Source organism: Glycine soja, chromosome 8 (genome assembly GCF_004193775.1).
Source record: "Glycine soja cultivar W05 chromosome 8, ASM419377v2, whole genome shotgun sequence".
Classification (NCBI taxonomy): Eukaryota; Viridiplantae; Streptophyta; class Magnoliopsida; order Fabales; family Fabaceae; genus Glycine; species Glycine soja.
Genome location: NC_041009.1, coordinates 16,572,745 through 16,591,175, shown reverse-complemented (window position 1 = coordinate 16,591,175; position 18,431 = coordinate 16,572,745). Strand labels below are relative to the sequence as shown.

At 32.4% G+C, this 18,431-nt stretch overlaps 2 protein-coding genes across 3 annotated transcripts; both read right to left on the bottom strand.

Annotated features, from left to right (window-relative positions):
- Window positions 1–4,415: 4,415 nt before the first annotated feature.
- On the bottom strand, window positions 4,416–7,757 carry LOC114422391 (transcription factor bHLH68-like). 2 transcript variants are annotated; one of them, XM_028388720.1, is made up of 9 exons: window positions 7,387–7,757; window positions 6,831–7,158; window positions 6,582–6,656; window positions 6,287–6,352; window positions 5,919–5,984; window positions 5,716–5,772; window positions 5,489–5,539; window positions 5,172–5,216; window positions 4,416–4,889 (listed from the first exon to the last, which is right to left on the bottom strand). In XM_028388720.1, the coding sequence occupies exons 1-9, from the start codon at window positions 7,527–7,529 to the stop codon at window positions 4,761–4,763; spliced, it is 960 nt and encodes a 319-aa protein (XP_028244521.1). In that variant the 5' UTR covers window positions 7,530–7,757; the 3' UTR covers window positions 4,416–4,760. The 2 variants fall into 2 exon arrangements, with proteins under 2 accessions (XP_028244521.1, XP_028244522.1); XM_028388721.1 differs by having other exon boundaries at window positions 5,489–5,533.
- Window positions 7,758–14,210: 6,453 nt separating this feature from the next.
- Window positions 14,211–15,349, bottom strand: LOC114423956. The gene is made up of 2 exons (XM_028390852.1): window positions 15,322–15,349; window positions 14,211–15,109 (listed from the first exon to the last, which is right to left on the bottom strand). Exons 1-2 carry the CDS (start codon window positions 15,347–15,349, stop codon window positions 14,211–14,213), a joined length of 927 nt encoding a protein of 308 aa, XP_028246653.1.
- Between the last annotated feature and the right edge of the window lie 3,082 nt (window positions 15,350–18,431).

Sequence of the window (18,431 nt, the reverse complement as noted above, 5' to 3'; positions counted from 1 at the left end):
CATTCAGTAAAGGGTACCATGAGCGTTCATATGTCGTGCTTTTAGCCTTCTTGGCACCAAACGATCTTCTTTAATTTAACTTTCAGTTTTTTAATTGGAACTTTCTATTTTATGCTCAACCCTTCTCTTATTTATTACCTAACATCAACACATCAAAATTAAGAACAAAATGAGTAAAATCTTAACTATTAGAACAAATTTAATCAAATGATTTTTAATTTTTGCCTTTATACTCCCCCCCTCCCCATTTTAGGTTAAATAGAGTTAAAAATTTTGAATGGATACTTTTAAGCGTGACACTATTTATTTTTATCAGTCAAGAACAAATAAAACAAAATTACAGCCTAAATCAACATGGCGCCCATAGTATCTGAGAGAGCTGAAGTTGCGCTGGACAAACTTTAAAAAATTAAGCGTGACAATATAACTACTACGTCTATACGGTGACAAGACTTACGAAAAATAGACAGTAAAAAAGAATTAACATTAGTATTTTGCTAATTAATGTAACATAAAAGTAAAAAAGAATTTGACATGCATGATATTTTCTTATCTCATACTTTATCTTTTATACATAGAAGATAATATAGATGAAACGAAAAAAATAAGAGTTTTTGCTTTGGGCCAAGATGTTTTTAAAATGTATATATATATATATATATAATAAACTATTGTCCTGCATAAATTCCATTGAGAAAATAATGGTTTAAGATTTTCTCCCAAATATTTAGGGTTATTTGATTGTTATTTTTTTTTTACTTTTAAAAAGTATTTTTAAAAAAATTAAAAAAAAAAGATTTAGAAAGTTAGAAGTGGAGATGTAAGATGTAAAAATGTAAGGAGGAATATGAGTAATGGAAAATTTTCAAGTATATATCGAAGGTGAGACGATCGACAGCAAGGAGTGTACATGGTTGGAGTCTTGTCTAAGTAATCCATCAACCTCTGAACATGGAGTGTTAATGCGTTGGCCAATATGGCTTGTAATCAAGAGCCTAACCATGTGGTTTATATATAATGAGAGATTCCTACTGAGATTAGTCAGTGTTGTTAATTTATGATGTTATGTGAGTTCCTACTTCTCGCTTAGTTTCACTAATGTCTTTTTCCTTTTGGACTTATTAGGTCCATTGAATTCCAAAAAATGTAGAAAATCAAAACAATTTAAAGTTTTTCTTATTTTCATTTTAAAACTTAAAAAGATATTAATTTTGAAAATAATTTTAAAAATTACTCTAATAAAATATTTTTTATATTTTTAAAAACAGAAAACAGTTTTTAAAAACGAGAAACAAACATACTATAAGAATGTAATGAATTATCTTTTATTTAAAAGAGATTTTATTATGTAATATTCCATTCTCTTTTCATATATCCTTGCATGTGATTCCTCTTCCTCTCTTCCTAGGGTTGGCTTGGCAGCACGAAGGCTAGAAGGTGAAGACAAACAGAAAGCAACACGGCCCAAGCACTACTCTATTATTTAAAAACAAGGGTATAAAGATTCACCCATAACCCTTTGCTTTTGTAATTTTGTTCTTTATAATTTAACCCATATCATTCTTGTTCTTTTGTCTCATTATAAGGTAATGTATGCACGTGTAGTATTTATTATTATTTCTATATTTGTGGATTTTATTAAATATTAAAACTTTATAATTTACTATTCTCATACATGCATTTTATCATAATTTCAGTTTGCATATACATTATATAAAATTACTTAGACAGATCTGGGAACCATCTTAACTGTTACAAATTATAATGATGATCGATTATTTCACAAAGAAAATAAATTCTAAAGATGACTATTGACTAACCCTAATTGCAATTTTCTTTTTCTATTTAATTGTAAAGTTACGTTAAACTTTATGAATGATGACAATGGCATCTTGTGAATATGTAAGAAATTCCATATTAGATGTGGGTGTGAATGTACAAGTTTACCATATTGTAATATATATAAATTACTGATAAAAATCATGTACCAATCTTTAATATTTTGATTTAGATATTGAAGTATAAATATGAAGTGAAGTCTTACCTAAGATAGAAATAAAAATATTAAGTAATATATAAATAAATAAAAAATTTATAAAATTAAATTTTAAGATTTTGAGTTAAATGGTGATGTCAAATTTTTATATGATTGTTATAGTTTATTGATAAATTTCTCTTATATTTAAGCCCCATTTATTACACAACGGATATATTTTAAGAAACCTTTTTGTTTTTACTGCTATGTAAGATTGATCACTTATATGATTCTGCTCGATCGACCGTTGTTTAAGATCTTTCGCCATTTTTAAATTCCTGTGATTACCCAACATTTGTGAAAGAAAGATGGATATTTATTTACTTTTTTAGATAATAACTTAAGATTTCTATTTTAATGTATATTCATTGTGTGCACGCGTGTTTAACATAAATTCATTTCTTGAATTATTCTTGTCTCCCTTTTGTTTTTAACAATGGAAAGCATATTAAGAAGGACATGCTATTTTTCAGAAAAAAAAAAAGAGGGACATGCTAGGGAACAAATGATACAATCACATTCAAACTTTTAACTTTTGCTTTTTCTCACATAATTAATATATTTATACACATATAAAAAAAATTCTAATTAATCTACAACTTTACATGGGGTACGTCATCGTGAAAAACAGTACAAATGTATAGGCCAATAATTAAATTTCCGTAATGGACTAATCACTTAACTAATTCATTATTTATCATTAGCATGACCATTCTTTATATATAAACGACTTGCTAGTGGATAAAAGGTAATCACCAGTCATTACCCCTTTGGCTTTACATTTGAAAGTGGGAATTAAGGCAGCATATGAAAACACAAATTCCTAACTTCACATTTGCAAGAGACAAATTCATTTAAGAAGTACTGGCCATTAGGTTTGTTTTTTTTTTATCATTAATATCTCTGTCGATAAATCTCACTGAATTTTAGTAGAATTTTTATTTTTAATAATATCTTTTCTTTTTACAAAACTCAAAACAAAATATTACCTAAAAAAATAATTTGAATCTAGTTTTCCTCAAATCAACTTAACATTTATAACTTTTATATAATAATTTAATTGTGTGAGATGATGCAATATGTAACGTAAGTATGATGAAAGTGCCAGTTGGGGTTGTGAGCGTGGGAGAAATGGGGCATGGGGGCACTTGAGTAGTTGAACTAAAAGGTGATCCAAAAATGACCCGAGAGCTGAGATGGGGTCCATATATATACATTCGGGGTCAGCCAAACAATTAATATATCCATTCACATGAATGTCTCTGCCATCAACTGTTCACATCCCTCCACTTAATTGTTTTATTTTTAACTATCTTTAGAGACGGTTAATAAACAAATTCATATTCATTGCTATAATCATGAGTAGTACTGGTGCAGTATTCCACCTTTAGTGTCAAACTTTCTCTGTGCAAACAACATGTATTCATAATATATATGTTTCTTATATGTATATATATAGTTTGAAATCAGAGATAGACCTTCCATCAAAGAGAAAAATAATATGATTAACGTGATGATTTTAAAGAAAAGTACTTATGAATTATGATCATCATATAATGCATGTGCCCCTCACATATATGCGTACAAATTAATTTTCTTCAGTTCGAAGCTTGACAGTTGACAGTGAAGATTTTTCTCTTCAATGCATGCATTCGTGTCTGTATATATAGTCCTTATTTCTGATTTGTCTGAAGAATACCGTATAGCTTATAGCATTTCAAAATAGGAATAGATAAACTGTACATTCTTGTTTTAAATCTCTAATGCATGCTTCATGCTTGTATAAGAATGGATGAAAAGATGTATCCGCAAAAATACGTCATCGCACCTACTTATTCATCTATATATAAACTATATATATTAGTACTGATATCATATATATCAGTGATATGTTTTAACTAACTAGTGGCTGTACACATAATTTTATTATTTTCACCAGGATAACGATATAAATTACATTAATTATATTTATTATTATTTCTAAATTTTCATGGTCTCCTAGACCAAATTAATTTGATAATTCAACAGAGGAGATTAATTAAAAAGATCATAATCATTATTTCTCGTTTTTATTAAGTATATTTAATATTTGATTCGCATTAATTAGCATGAGAATCCATATGATATTCACTTTCTCTTTTTCCATCACCTCTTCTTGATTTCTTTTGCCCACTATAAGTTAATTTTATGCTCTATTTTTACTATGTATATATAAACTAATGCTAAAACTTGTTTATGTTAAAAATACACAGGTATTAGCTCTTCGTCCATTTTATATCTCATCAGTAACAAATTAAGGTCGTCATGATGAGTTCCTGTACTCTTTCAGACATTAGACTTGAAAAAAAAATGTAAAGAAGAATACGAAGATGGGAGGGAATGAATTAACGTACGTAGATATTACAATCTTAAACAAATTAACATAGACAGAATGCTAATTATCAATAATCATATCCTTCATAACAAAAGCAGGAATTAATAATTGCTACCTCAGAAAATGCATGTTTAGAAAAACTAAAATTGCATCTTAATTAATGTTTTGACAACACTTATTAATAACTTATTGTGTTAACCTAATTAGATTAGAGACAGTACATCATAATGGATAAGTTTTTTTTTTCTTCAATTCATGAATGTCATATAGCATCGTGAGCAATCAGCCTTTTCATTATCACAGATTGACTGCTCACGATGTTATATCATCCATAAGTTTTCTTCCATGCTGTTAAAATCCACTTCCATATGCTGGTGCCCAGTAATCAGCTCCATTTTCATTTCCAACATGTTGGGTACAAGACACAGGAACCAAGCACAGTCCTCTACTCTTCAAGTCGCTTGGCTTATCTTTTGCATCCTGATTAATTAATTAATTAATAATGAAATAAATGATTAGATGGTAATTAATGAATGAAATGTCATCAATGAATATATTATCTTCGTCATTAATTAATGCAAAGCCTGAATACATAGTTTTGCCTGGGCCATATATGCATGCATCTACTGCACAGTTATGCAACTAATGGTGATAATGATAATAATGATTAGGATGAACCTTATAAGATATCCAAGATAATAATCATGAGTAAATGAAAGACATAATAAGCGTGGTACACCTTTGCATAAAAAGAAAGAATACCTGGTTTGGAGCTCCCTTTCTTTTCAGGCCATTGTCATTCAACAGCTAGATGGAAATAAAAAAGGAAAGAGAAAAAAAAAAAGTATTAGTAAATTCAACTTCTCTCTCTCCAAGCTTTTTGACTTCAAATGAGAAATGCAGCCTCGCATTATACTTTTCACTAGCTTTATAAAGATGTTATGAAAAGCTGAGAAAGCCTTGTTATTTTTTTATGGCTTTTTTCATTCCCTGATTAAATATTTAAGTAATAATTACAAAAGAGAGCCTCCTCCTAATTTGATTGTAATGAATTGATGGATCCAATAAAGCAAGCATACCTGACCGGGGTCCTCAGGAAATACAGAATTTCTTTCTCCGTGTACCTGTTGCTTCAAAAGAAAATAAAGAAAAGAGGAAACTTTCCCCTCAATTATATGTCTTAGTAGGTATTTTTGTCCTACTCAAAATGTGTGTATAGGTATGCCATATATGTGAGCGTGTTAATTTGAGAGAGTTAGTATAAACGAATTGAAAGAGAGAGAAACTTTGGAAAGTGGGTACTTACAGACTGTGGATTCCTCATGTTTTTTGATCCATTGCCCAAGTAAGGAGAACTGAGTGCCTGCACCCAAGAAGGAAAATAAAACTAAAGAATGTTATATGAGAGAAATTAACATTAAAATTGGTGACACTTTAACTGCATGCTCTATCACCAACACAGATCAATAGCTTGCAGGAGGGTATAAAAATATGAGGGAGAAACATCACCTCAATTTGACCCTGAAGGAATCTTATGTATCCAATGGCTTCTAACAAGACGGAAGCTGTGTCAGTCTGCAAAAGTGAAACACACACACACACATACCACAACCACAACACCGGTCATATATATGTCTCTTTTAAGGTTAAAAATGAGATTACGATAAATGTGGAAAAAAAGAAAGAGGAAAACAGTATTTGGAGGAGTTGGATATCATAAAAATAACTGTTCATATGGGGTCTCTCCTTAAAGAGACTAGTAAAACCAGACACATAAGGCGCTTTGTAATTATGGTTTATTGGTTTCTAGTTTTTGTATTTTGTGAGTGTTTATTGTGTATGTAGCGATTGTAATAATTAATGGTTTTGTTTATTACCTTTCCGAATGGGGAAACTAGCTGGTGAAGAGCTGTTATTCTATCACCTAGCTTCTCCTTTCTCACCTGTGATTACAAGAGATTTCATAATATTTAAGGAAGCTAAGTTAGTACATGAATTCATCATGTGTTTTTCTCACTTTCAACTATCATGCATATTTTACCTGCAAAAAGAATATTACAGTTTTTTAGAGAGAGACAATCAAGAAAGACAACACACAACCAAACACTCAGTAATTAACTCTCTCTCTCTCTTAATTAGTAGTGAAAGTGATGAGGCAGTGAGAGTAGTCACCTTGAGAGGTGGTTGGCTTGAAGATGGTTGGCTCTTAGTCTTCTTGTAAACTCCAGCAGTGGCTGTGCTATTACACTAGAAGAGCACAAGAGACACATATTCATGAAAAATAATTTTGAAGCAATAATTAATATATAATCTATGCATGTTAAAATTAGTATTGAAAATTAGGTGAAAGTCTAGACTCTATAGATGAGAGAATTTATAAAAGAAGGAATAATAATTAAGAACATGATCAGTCTTAATTACCTCGGATGTATCTGGTAGTTGGTTCTTCCTATGATCTGTCTTGTTGTAAGTGAAATCCAATAAATTATTACTACTGAAGCTAGCAACACTAGACCTAGGGGAAGAAGAAATTGGCACCATATGTGACCAAGGTGCCCCAGAAACCTGAAATTCCTGATCATGTCCATGGTGATATAAGCTGCCACTTTGGGAAACCTCTTGCTTTATTACATCAGGCATTGGAACTATAGGGGACGGAATATTAAGCATTTGGTCATTCCATTCATCCAACTTTTTTGATTGAAAAGGACTGAATGCAATTCTCTCTTCCTCTCCTGGTAAACCAGTGCTGCAAAACAAGCATAACCAAGAAAATTTTACAACAATTAATACAAAAATAAGAAGAGAAGAAGAAGAATAGAAAGCTTGATGATTAAGGAAAAAGAAAGTATAATATGTAAGCTGTTACAAACAGTTTTTCAAACACTTAAAAGGAGAAAGTGGAAGATATGTATTGACCAAGAAGCCACAAACTGCAGGCATGCACAAAGAAGAGAGAGAGAAAGAGAGTGCTTACAAAAGAAGTTGGCTCAATGACTGAGGGGGCTCTTGGTTTTGTGTAGAAGAATTAAAAGGAATTGAAGAAGATCCAAACACATACTGGGGAGGGATCAAAGATGGTGGATGCATAGTCCACCAGTTAGGGTTCCCAGCCATCATTTGCTGAACTAAAGAAATTTTTTGTGTGGAATTAATAATACTCAATTCATGGCTTGCAAATGAACCATATGTAGGAAATGAAATATTTAATATCCTTTCCCATATACTTTTCCTCTTTCACCTTTGTGATATATATTTCCTTGTATGTGCAACCAAACAAACCTTTGGCTAAAGCTTTAAGTGTTGTGTTTTGCTTTCTTACTAGCTGTTGAAGAAACTTAAAGTTATGGGGTCTCAGTATTTTATAGAGTTGGGGTTGAGAAACTTTGCATATGTTACTTTTTCTTTCCTTTCTTTCATTTATTCAGTATTCCTTTTTATTATAAAGTGGAGCGCAAAAGCTGGTGGCCAGTGTTTTAAGGCTATTAAATTAATGGGTTGCTCAGACTTATTTCCTTAATTTGGGGTTGCACCTTGGGATTGTTTTGGGGCTAGCTAGGGTTGGGGTAGAGAGGTAGGGCATAATAGTAGTGAGATCAATGTCAGATGCTTTATTTATTCCCTAGAGCAATAATTCACTTTAACAAACTAAACTACAGAATCTAAGAAGCTCATTAAAATAACAAGACCAAAGCAGAAAATTCGTAAAACTCCAGCAATACATGCTTACTTGCAACTACATTATACAAATTACAAAGGGAATGTCGTTAGTATAATTTTTGTGTGCAAAAGATCTTAGGAATGTTTAGTAATTAATTACAGTTAAAGAAAAGAGAAAATAAATAAGTAACATGACAAATTTATAAAATATAATAATTTTTTTTTCATTTTTTATACATTTGTTTTTATTTGTTATAAATTCACGAAAACATATCCATGTTTATATAGCATCTAATTTCAAGTACCATTACACAATAACTTTTAACAACATTTTTTATCTAAGTAAAAATGTTACTAAATTTTTTTGGCAACATTTAAAAATTGTGGTCAAATATAAATAAATGTTATTAATATATTTTAGTGGTATGAGCTATTCACAACATGTGATAAAATTTCGCGAAAATATATTAGTAACATTTATTCATATTTGATGATATTTTTTTAAATGTCAATTTATTTTTACCAAGTGTTAAGCAAAGAAATATTGTTAAAGGTCACATATGTAGTATTGATGCCTAAATAACACCAACATGTTAAAAATTCCAAATTGAAGAGCAAGAACCATCAATTATATATGACTAATATCAATTTTGAAAATAATTAGTGAGAGTCAATATAAATGTCTTTTTTTCTTCCTATTGTTAAAACTGATTAATTCTATCTCTCATTTCTGCAGTGGTGGGTATAAAAACTTGGCGTCATTTGAAGGACTTGATCAAGCATCATCACCCTTCATTGATCATGATTTATAAGACACATGTTCCTTTTCATGCAATAGAGAAGACGTGGCTTGGAGAGGGTTACAAACCTATTTTCATCCAAGAAGCTAGAGGCTACTCGGGTCGAATCTGGATTTTGTCTAGTAGGGATGACTTTAATTATTCATTGGTTGATTCAAATCCTCAGATGATCTTTGTTAACTCATTGACAAATGTATCAAATTGTCACAAGTAATAAAGTAAAACGGAAGTCTGAGTGTCGAGTCCATAGAAATTTTATTTATACTTAGATTGGTGCCAACCAAATGTAAAAGCAAGAGATAAGGAATTTAAAATAGAAGATAAAGAAAGGTAAAAAAATAAGATAAAGATTTAAAGTAAAAGATGATAAAGATGATAATAATGCGTTTGAATGCTTAAAGGTAAATCCAGAATTTAAAATATGTTGAGGCCTAACATGCCTAACTACCCTTGATGTAATGTTAAGGTTCTCTATTTAATGTTTTCCAATTTTCACCCACATCTACTAAGATACTAATCTTGATCCCTCCCAATGAAAAGCTTAATTTATCTATTATCTCTCATAAATCCTTTTACAGAGATAAAATAGTAAATTACATGAAGTTTAGAAATGTATGCATAGACAAAATAAGATCACTCTATCCCTAAAAATGAGTTGTTTAAATGTCATTTTCCAGTTCTTTAGAAATTAAACACTTCCCAATGCCTAATCCCTAAACAAATGCATGAATGATCAAGCCACATAATAACAATAAAGCACAGGAAAAAAAACAATAAAAATTGGCATTGCATTAAATAGATAGTAAGAAAAGATTACATTACAAGGTCATTGACTGGTAGGCTCCCAACAATGGGGGTTTAACCTTTCATTGTCATGAGAGACTTTACACTTTAGGTGCTGATGTGGATAGAAGAAAAGAGATGGATAAAGGAAAAAGGGAGAATGTCTAGAGAAGGAGGGTTTCCCCTATTAGAGATGTTCAGGCTTTGGATGTATTCATTAGAGAGTTATGAGTCTCGGTGTGTCTTTCTCCTTTGCTTCCTACTCCTTTTATAGGCCTAAAGTAGTTTAAAATTCATGTGACATCGCGCTTAGCGCAGGATTCACCTAAGCGCCCCTTTAGGCTTCTTTGCACTAAGTCTGAGCTGGCCGCTGAGCGAGGAGACGCGTTGATCCTGTCTTGCGTGCTAAGCGAGTTGTCCTAATCTTCAACTTTTTACTTTAATTTTCCTCCAAAGCACTTGTAATTTACTTCTTTTCAATCCTACTGGTAAAAAATTAACATGATATTAAATTCCTCATTATTTCATTAAAAACAACAGTAAAATAAATGAATTTTAATCATTCTTAGCCAAAATTGACTATCAATTAAACATAAATTTTGTAATTATCAATCACTTTCAATATTAAGAAGCTTGATTGCTAGTTGGTTTGCTCAATTGTGTATGCCTCTCCAATTCCAAATATTCGGTCCAACTTTTAGGACTACCTAGTTATTATGGGCATGGATCTATGGATTGTTATGGATGATTGGAACAAAGTACTTCTTCCCTAAAAAACAATGGGAGGTAACTTTTCTTTAATAAAAGCCTGTAAATTTACGAATGCCTTAAATTCATTCCACTTGATTGAGATGGACATGGTGGGGGGTCTTTTCATGTGGCAAAGAAATCATATTAATGGAAGCCACGTCTGTAAATGGCTTGATAAGTGCCAATCCAACCCTGATTAAAGAATTCTCTTCCCACATGCTTTGGTAGAGCTTCTTCAGCCACATGGCTCTAATCATAATCCCATATTGATCTTGTGCCTAAAGTTTGTTATGAGGAGAAACAAATTCTTTGTTTTTTAAGTTGCATGGTGTTAACAGATTGACAAGTGTACCAATTTTATCACAAGTAGTAAAGATTAAAATGGAAGACCGAGTGTTGAGTCCACAGGAACTTTGTTTGCACTTGCGTTGATAAATACCCAATTTGTAAGCAACATAAAAAGTAGAAGAGGAAAGAAATTGTAATTGTGAAATTTGAGAGTAAAAAGGGAAAAAGAAAAATATAACAAGAAAATTAAACAATAGCTTAAATGCAAAAGATGAGTTCAGAATGTGATAATGTTGGAGCCTAGCATGCCTAACTACCCTTGATGCAATATTAATGTTTTTCTCTATTAATTGCTTTCCTAATTTCCACCCACTTCTAAATTACCATTTCTCAATGAATAACCCCTAAAAACAAATGCATAGATAGCCAAACTACACAATAATAATGAAAAACAAAAAAGAGCAATAGAAATTGAAATTTGCATTAATAGATAAGAATAACAGTTACATTACAAGGGTTTTGGCTGTTAGGCTCCAACCGAGGGGGTTTAGCCTCTCATAGTCATGAGAGACTTTACACTTCAAAGTTTAATAAAAGAAAGGGATGGATGACTAATAGCAAGAAAAAGGAGAATGACTAAGAAAAAAGGTTTCCCCTAAAGGATAGCCCCAGGCTTTGGATAGCTCTGAGACTTGGTCTCCTTTTCTTCTGCTTCCTCCTCTTTATATAGGCTCCAGGTTACTTAATATTTACGCTAACTTCGCGCTTAACACGGGCTTTCACGCTAATCACGCCTTTGGGCTTTGTTGTGGGCTTTTCCACGCGCTAAACCTGAGTTGTGCACTAAGCGTGGACACATGCTAAGCCTAGGTGGCGCGCTAAGCAAGCTGTCCACTTCTTCAATTTTTCTTCAAGGCCTTTTTTCTAATTTTTGCATCAATTTTTCCTACAGTAAAATGGGTTGAGTTTGGTACACAAGGGAACTTGACACCACACTTTAACCCAAAACCTTAAGGCTCATGTTTATGGGTTTTCTTCTCGCTTATATGATGTTCAACTTTTTCACTTCTACTCGATGTGGAACTTCACCTCACACTTGTACTTCAACACCAAAGAAGATTTGGATTCAACTTATGGATACCAAATATCTGCATGGTGAGTCTATCCTTCATTTACGTGAGTTTCTAGGAGCTTCGTGTTAGGCATCCATTAAAAAAGCCTTTGATATCTTAGAACCAGGATACATGTTTAGAGCGGGCCAAGGGACTAGCTTACTTTGGTATGATCGCTAGTCTCATAAGGGAATCATTTGTTAAATGGTTTAGGACATTGTATCGAGATGCTGGCCTCTCCATTATAGATCTCTGGATAAATGGTTGTTGGTGCTGGGATCATGTATTCACTACTATTCTTGACTAGTTAAAAAAAGAAGTCTAAAGTCTCTTCTTGAATAAAATCGTCCTAGACAGGATCATTTGGGCTCATTCTTCTGATGGTTCTTACCCACCTTCATCTGTTTTTCATTGGCTTAATCAAGCTCGTCAACTCGTTGTCAATCTCTCCGGAAAGGGATCCTGGGTGTGGTCGCTCCACCTACCGGAAAATATATATCAAACACTTCCTCAGGTTGGTTGATAATCAAAGTCTTCCGACCAATCTTTTTAGAACTAACCGTCATATCTCTAGTGATTCTTCTTGTTGCAGGTGTGGACGATCTCAAGAATCCATTATTTTCTTGTTGAGGGATTGTCCCAAAGCAAACAGAATTTGGAATATGCTGCATTTGGATGTTGATCTTTAGAACAAACAAGTGGGCACTCTTAGTTAGATCAAGACAGATTCAACTGGTGATCATGGGCTATGAAGCACCGGCACTGACACGGACACCGGACACGACACGGACACAGACACATGGACACTTGTAATGTTCAAAATATAGGACACGCACACGGCTATATATATATAATTAAATAAAATAAAATTACATAAAATTAAATATGAGCGATATGCATAAAAGATCTAAATTGAAAATCAAGATTTATATATTCATCATCATCTCAAAATAACTTTTCCTATGATAATGAGTCTTACAAAAAATACTAAGAGACCTTATTATACAATTTGTACGCTTCGTTTCTTTACAAAAAAAAAATTATAAAGCAAGATGATGAATTAGCAACTTCAAGTCTTAAAAAATTCCACAATCTAAGGCCTTTCACCCCCTAGGTGATCATCATCATTGAAAAAGACACCCTCTAACTCTGGTTCATCTAAAGACAAACTAGCAATTTCAAGAATACCACAATCATCAAGTGATCCAAAATCATCTCCAGCTACATCCCACATTTTAGTTTCCTCTTGATGATATTGTGGAGTATTTCTTGAGAGAAGTCGTAGGTTGCTATGAACAAATACTAAATCTTCAGCTCTATATGGTGCCATCTTGTTTCTCTTTAAAGAATGGATAAATGAATACGTACTCCAATTCCTTTCACAACATGAAGATGAACAAGGTTGCGCAAGTAGCTTAAGGGCAACCTTTTGAAGTATTGGAGCATTAACGCCATGAATTAGCCATCAAGCTTTTTTGGATCCATTTGACCTCTATCATTTAAAGAATCAAGATCATCAAAACCTTCTCTTTCATCTGAGAAGTTGGCAAACTCAATATTCACTTTTCTCCTTACTTCCACATCAAGAAAGAACCTCTTGAAGCATTTTACTCTTTCACGAGTGAGTTCCATGTCTTGATGTGGAGGAACTCGATTAGAATCTTCACTTAGTCATTCATGACTATAATATCTACAATTAAAAATAAATATATACATGATTAGAATTTATGCAATTCTAAAAAAAATGTAAGTAAAAAAGTATAGAGTTAATTACCTTGGATTTAAGGAATGAGCTATACAATGGAGAGGAGTGCTACTCTTAGTCCAACGGTCAATTAATATGTAGTGCACTATCTCATAAAAGGTTGATCCTTCACTCTCCTCCTTTCCCTCATATTGATATATGGCATTCTTCACCTTTTCAATCATTGAATCCCACATCTCATATACTAGATGGAGAGATGAAGCTTTCGTATTAGTTCTTCTAAGAACATCATAGATAGGACTAGTGAAAGAAAGAATATAATCAACCTTATCCCACCAATTATCATCCAACAAAGTATCTTTCACAAATTTAGCCTTTGCAACATCATCTTCCGTGTAAGAAGACCATTGGTCACTAATGACCATCTCTTGGAGTCCTTTCTTCAATTGCTTGAATCTCTTGAGCATTATAATAGTGGAGGAAAATATTGTGGGAGCAATGGATAGCAATTTCAATGAATTGAATGAATTGAAAATTGATAGTCTCATAGAGTGACTCATGACAAAGTTTTTCACAAACATTGCATCCTTCGCAATTTGGGTGATCTAAGAACATTCTTGATAAATAGCATTGTTTTTTCTGTATTCTTGGCTGCACATATGTTCTTCACAGCAAGATGTAATGTATGGACAACACATGAATTTCAATAGATAGAAGGAAACTGAGCCTCAATTATTAAACCTGCTGCTTTACAAACAACTGCATTATCCGTCACTATTTGCACAATATTTGAGGGTCCAACCTCCATAATTACCTCCTTCATATGTTTGGCAATGAAATCATTGTCTTTTATCTCATTTGAACAATCGATGGCCTTTACAAACATAGGTTCACTCTCCGTGATAGCCATGAAATTAATAAGAGATCTTCTTTGCGGGTCACTCCATCCATCACTAACAATGCTCACACCCTTCTGGCTCCATGCATTTTTAATTGGTTGTAACAAGTTCTCCACATGTCTCTTCTCATTTTGAAGTAATGTTGTCCTTAATTTATTATAACCTGGAGGTTGGTAACCACTGATATAATTGTTGGCAGCATAGGCAAACGTCTTCCTATAATGAGGATTTCTTGCTAAATGAAAAGGCAGCCCCAAAGAGTAAAACATCCTAGCAATTTCATGATCAAGTGTCTCTCTAGCTTGCAAATTAAAGGTACTTTCTACCGTTGATGTCTTTCTCTTTTTTGGATCAACACCAAGAGTGTTTGTATCCATTTGGTGTTGAGTAGAAACCGGAGGCAATGACACAAATTTTGTTTTTGACTTCTCCACCCTCAATGTAGCTTCATTGTCTATCTTCTTCAAATCTATAAGTTTGGCATTTGTTATCTTTTGACAACCTCTAACTCTCTTTCCAATAATCTTCAACAAGTGTGTCCTCACTCTAGTGTAAAACTCATTAAAGGTAACATCACAAATATTACATTTTATCTCATAATTTTCACCACCACCTACACTTTTTATCTTTGTAACATAGGTCCATAAAGGTTTGGTATCATCATCTTGTTCTTTAGCTTGACTAGGACTAGAAGCACTCATCTCTACAACAATTTTAAAAAAATAAAAATCAATGTAAACAATTTCTAAGCGAAAAAAAAAACAAAAAGCAATATACCAGAAGAAACTAGAAAGGGCAGCGCATACAAAAAACAAACAAAAAGCAATAACACTTTTGTATCTCTATTCTCCACAGAAGAAAAAAAGAGAAACAGGGAGTAGCTGAGCAAATTAGAAAAGAGAAACAAGGGCCTACCTGCGCGGGAAAACGGAGGCGACGACATGCAGTAAGGGAGGCATTTGGTTCGCTTGCGGGAAATATCAAGGAGAAAACGAAGAAGAAGGTGCATGAGAATGAGAACAGTTCGTATTTGGTAAACATTTTTTTAATTTTTATAATAAATAATAAAAATAGCTTAGGTGTCTGCGTCCACTTATTGGATCGCGTGTAATCGCGTGTGTCCGGCTGTCCAACCGTGTTCGGTGATGGCGGAAGCACCTGGCACCGCGTCGCACCGGAGTCATGTCATGTCCGTATTCGTGTTCGGTGTGAGTTCGACGCGGGACATGCCGCTGAAGTGCCCCATCCGTGCTTCTTAGATCATGGGAATCTCTTTGCTATCACATGTTGGCTGATTTGGAAAGCACGCAACAAAGAAGTCTTCAACAATGAAACAACTTTAGACATCGTCTTACTGAACCATGTGGCAAGTCTGCATGGCATAGTTTCTACAGTGTTTCAAACTCAGAAGAAGGCTCCGCAGCAAAGACAAATTCGATGGCCTCCTCCGGAGACAAATGGATACAAACTGAACAAAGATGGGAGCTCGATCTATTGGCAATCCTGGTAAGTTCGGGTTTGAGGACTGGTTCGAGACCATTATGGCCAGTGGCTTTTTGGCTATTCAGGTTCGTGTGTGTCACTACAATAATGAACTCAAAACTTCAAGCAATATACCATGGTATTAGCATGGTTTGACTAGAGGGGATCCGCAAAAATCACGGGTGAATCCGATTCAAAAATGACAATCAACTTCATCTGCAATGGAGTTGTGCCCACCCATCCTTACTTCCCTATAGTGGGCAAGATTCAAAGTTTCAAAGACTTGAACTAGCAACTTGTTTTCCAACATTCTATGAGGAAGGGAAACCTGTGTGCTTACTGGTTGGCAACAAAAGGAGCATTAGAAGAGAATCCTTTAATCTTTTTTGATGCATGCCCGCCAGCTCTTATTCATAAGTTAATAGCTGATGATGCTCTGTGAGTATGTTTCCTACGACAAAGCGAGTCTTTTTCGCTTTCTGCTTTATTTTTTGTTAATTTCCCACACATAAAAAAAATCTATTATCACTCTCGTCGAGTTATGTATTAATTTTCAGAATTTATTTAAATTATATTTTCTTTTCTGAAAAAAATAGTTTGAATTATACTTCGCTCTCCTTTTATTTTAGGACATACATTTTTCTTTCTTGAAAGATGTATGTAATTTGAGTCCATTTTAATGTAAATGAGATTTTCGGAAGCCTTTTTCTTGTTATTTTTTTTACATGATTAACTACTAGTTTTGAATATCCTATCCGTTATCAATTTTGGGATTTTGGAAAGTGAAATAAAGATTTTAGAAGAAATTTCAAAATTGGCATTAAAAGTTATAGACAAAGATAAATATCAGTAGACATTTTCATATTTGGTCTCCACTATTAAGTGATTCGTACTTATATTAAAAAAGATTAAACTACAATTCATATTTATCTCATATAAAAAGGAGTGTATATTTTAAATTATTATAAGAAAATATAGTTTACTCTTAAAAATAAAACCAGTAGGTTACTATTCCATTATCGTTTTTTATAATACTTATTTTATTTATCATATGTAAACAAATTAACAGGGACACGATAGAAATTCTCTTAAAAAATTATTTGAAGACAAATCATCACTCTATCTAAAAATATGATATTATAGGTCAAAAGTTAAAATTAAAACATTAGGCTTCATTCCATATGATTGTAATTAGTTTTACATTTTGAAATTCTTAAAAATTAAAAATAGTTTTCAATTTTTAATTTTTAGTCTTGATTTTTTGTGACTTGTGACTTTCATTATAGGCTTTTTATTAAATCCAAATTACATCTTAATTCAAGCTTGTTTTGTGATCGACAAGGGATCAAAAGGCAAGAAAGGGGAGACAACAATGACAAATTAACTTGCAGTGGCAAAAAAGTTAGGGGTGACAATGGAATAATGATGATTCGACAATCATAATGGAAATAGTAATAATTAATAACAATGAAAATGATTATGATGGTAATAAATAATATATATAGTGGTAGTCAAATAATACATTCAAATATAATTATATCCACGTGTACTGCATACTTGATTTAGCGGTTATCACAATTTAAACACAAATTGAACAATAAATATTTAATTAGATGACAAAAATATTTTGAGATGAAGTTAGTTTAGATTCAAAATTCAAATAAAAGTAAGCATTTAAAATTGACGAAAAATCAATAGTAGAAAAATTTCAGGATTGAGCTTTCACACAACGATTCCTTCCTTTCATGAAATGGAGATATATATAATTAAATTGACTTATATTTTCATGGTAGTTTTGTTAAAATATTTATGATTTTTATTAATTCAATTTGTTCATGTCACAAAGTAGACCCAACATTATCTTTTCCATCCAAGAGTTACTTGTTATGGTGACGCTCAAGTAGATATCAAAGGAATATCCAAAATGAACTCTAATATTTAAACGAGGATTCTTCCCTTTATACACTGATTTTATTGGGCCTGAGGTCCTTAGATCTACATATTTTAATCACCCGTTAAGTAATATATCATATGTCTCGTAACCTTGTTCATATGCTTCTGACTAGATAATTAATTATCTTTAATGAATTTATTAACTATGACTAACGTCGAATGGTGGTACTTCATATTTGTATATGTTGAAGATCAAGGCATATTATATGAAATATGTGAGCATGAATATTCAATTTTATAGGATATGTTGCACGCTAAGTGTCCATATAGACGTCTTATCCTCGTATCTGAATACTCATCCGATATACAATTGCTCCTAGAATAATTAAACCTATTTTCGTGTGATTTAAAGCATAAGTTCTTTCCCTATGAGTCCAACGTCTAGTTTTACCTACATGCACGTCTAAAGTTATGAAAAATAATAGTTAAATGCTTTGCATAAAGAAAATTAATAAGATAAAAAAAGAATCAAGAAGAGAACACAATAGACATTAAAAAAAGCAATTTAATTAAAAAATAATTATTCAAACAAGGGCTATGTCTCAATATTAAGTAAAAAAGAAGGATTTTTACTCACACATACTCATGGA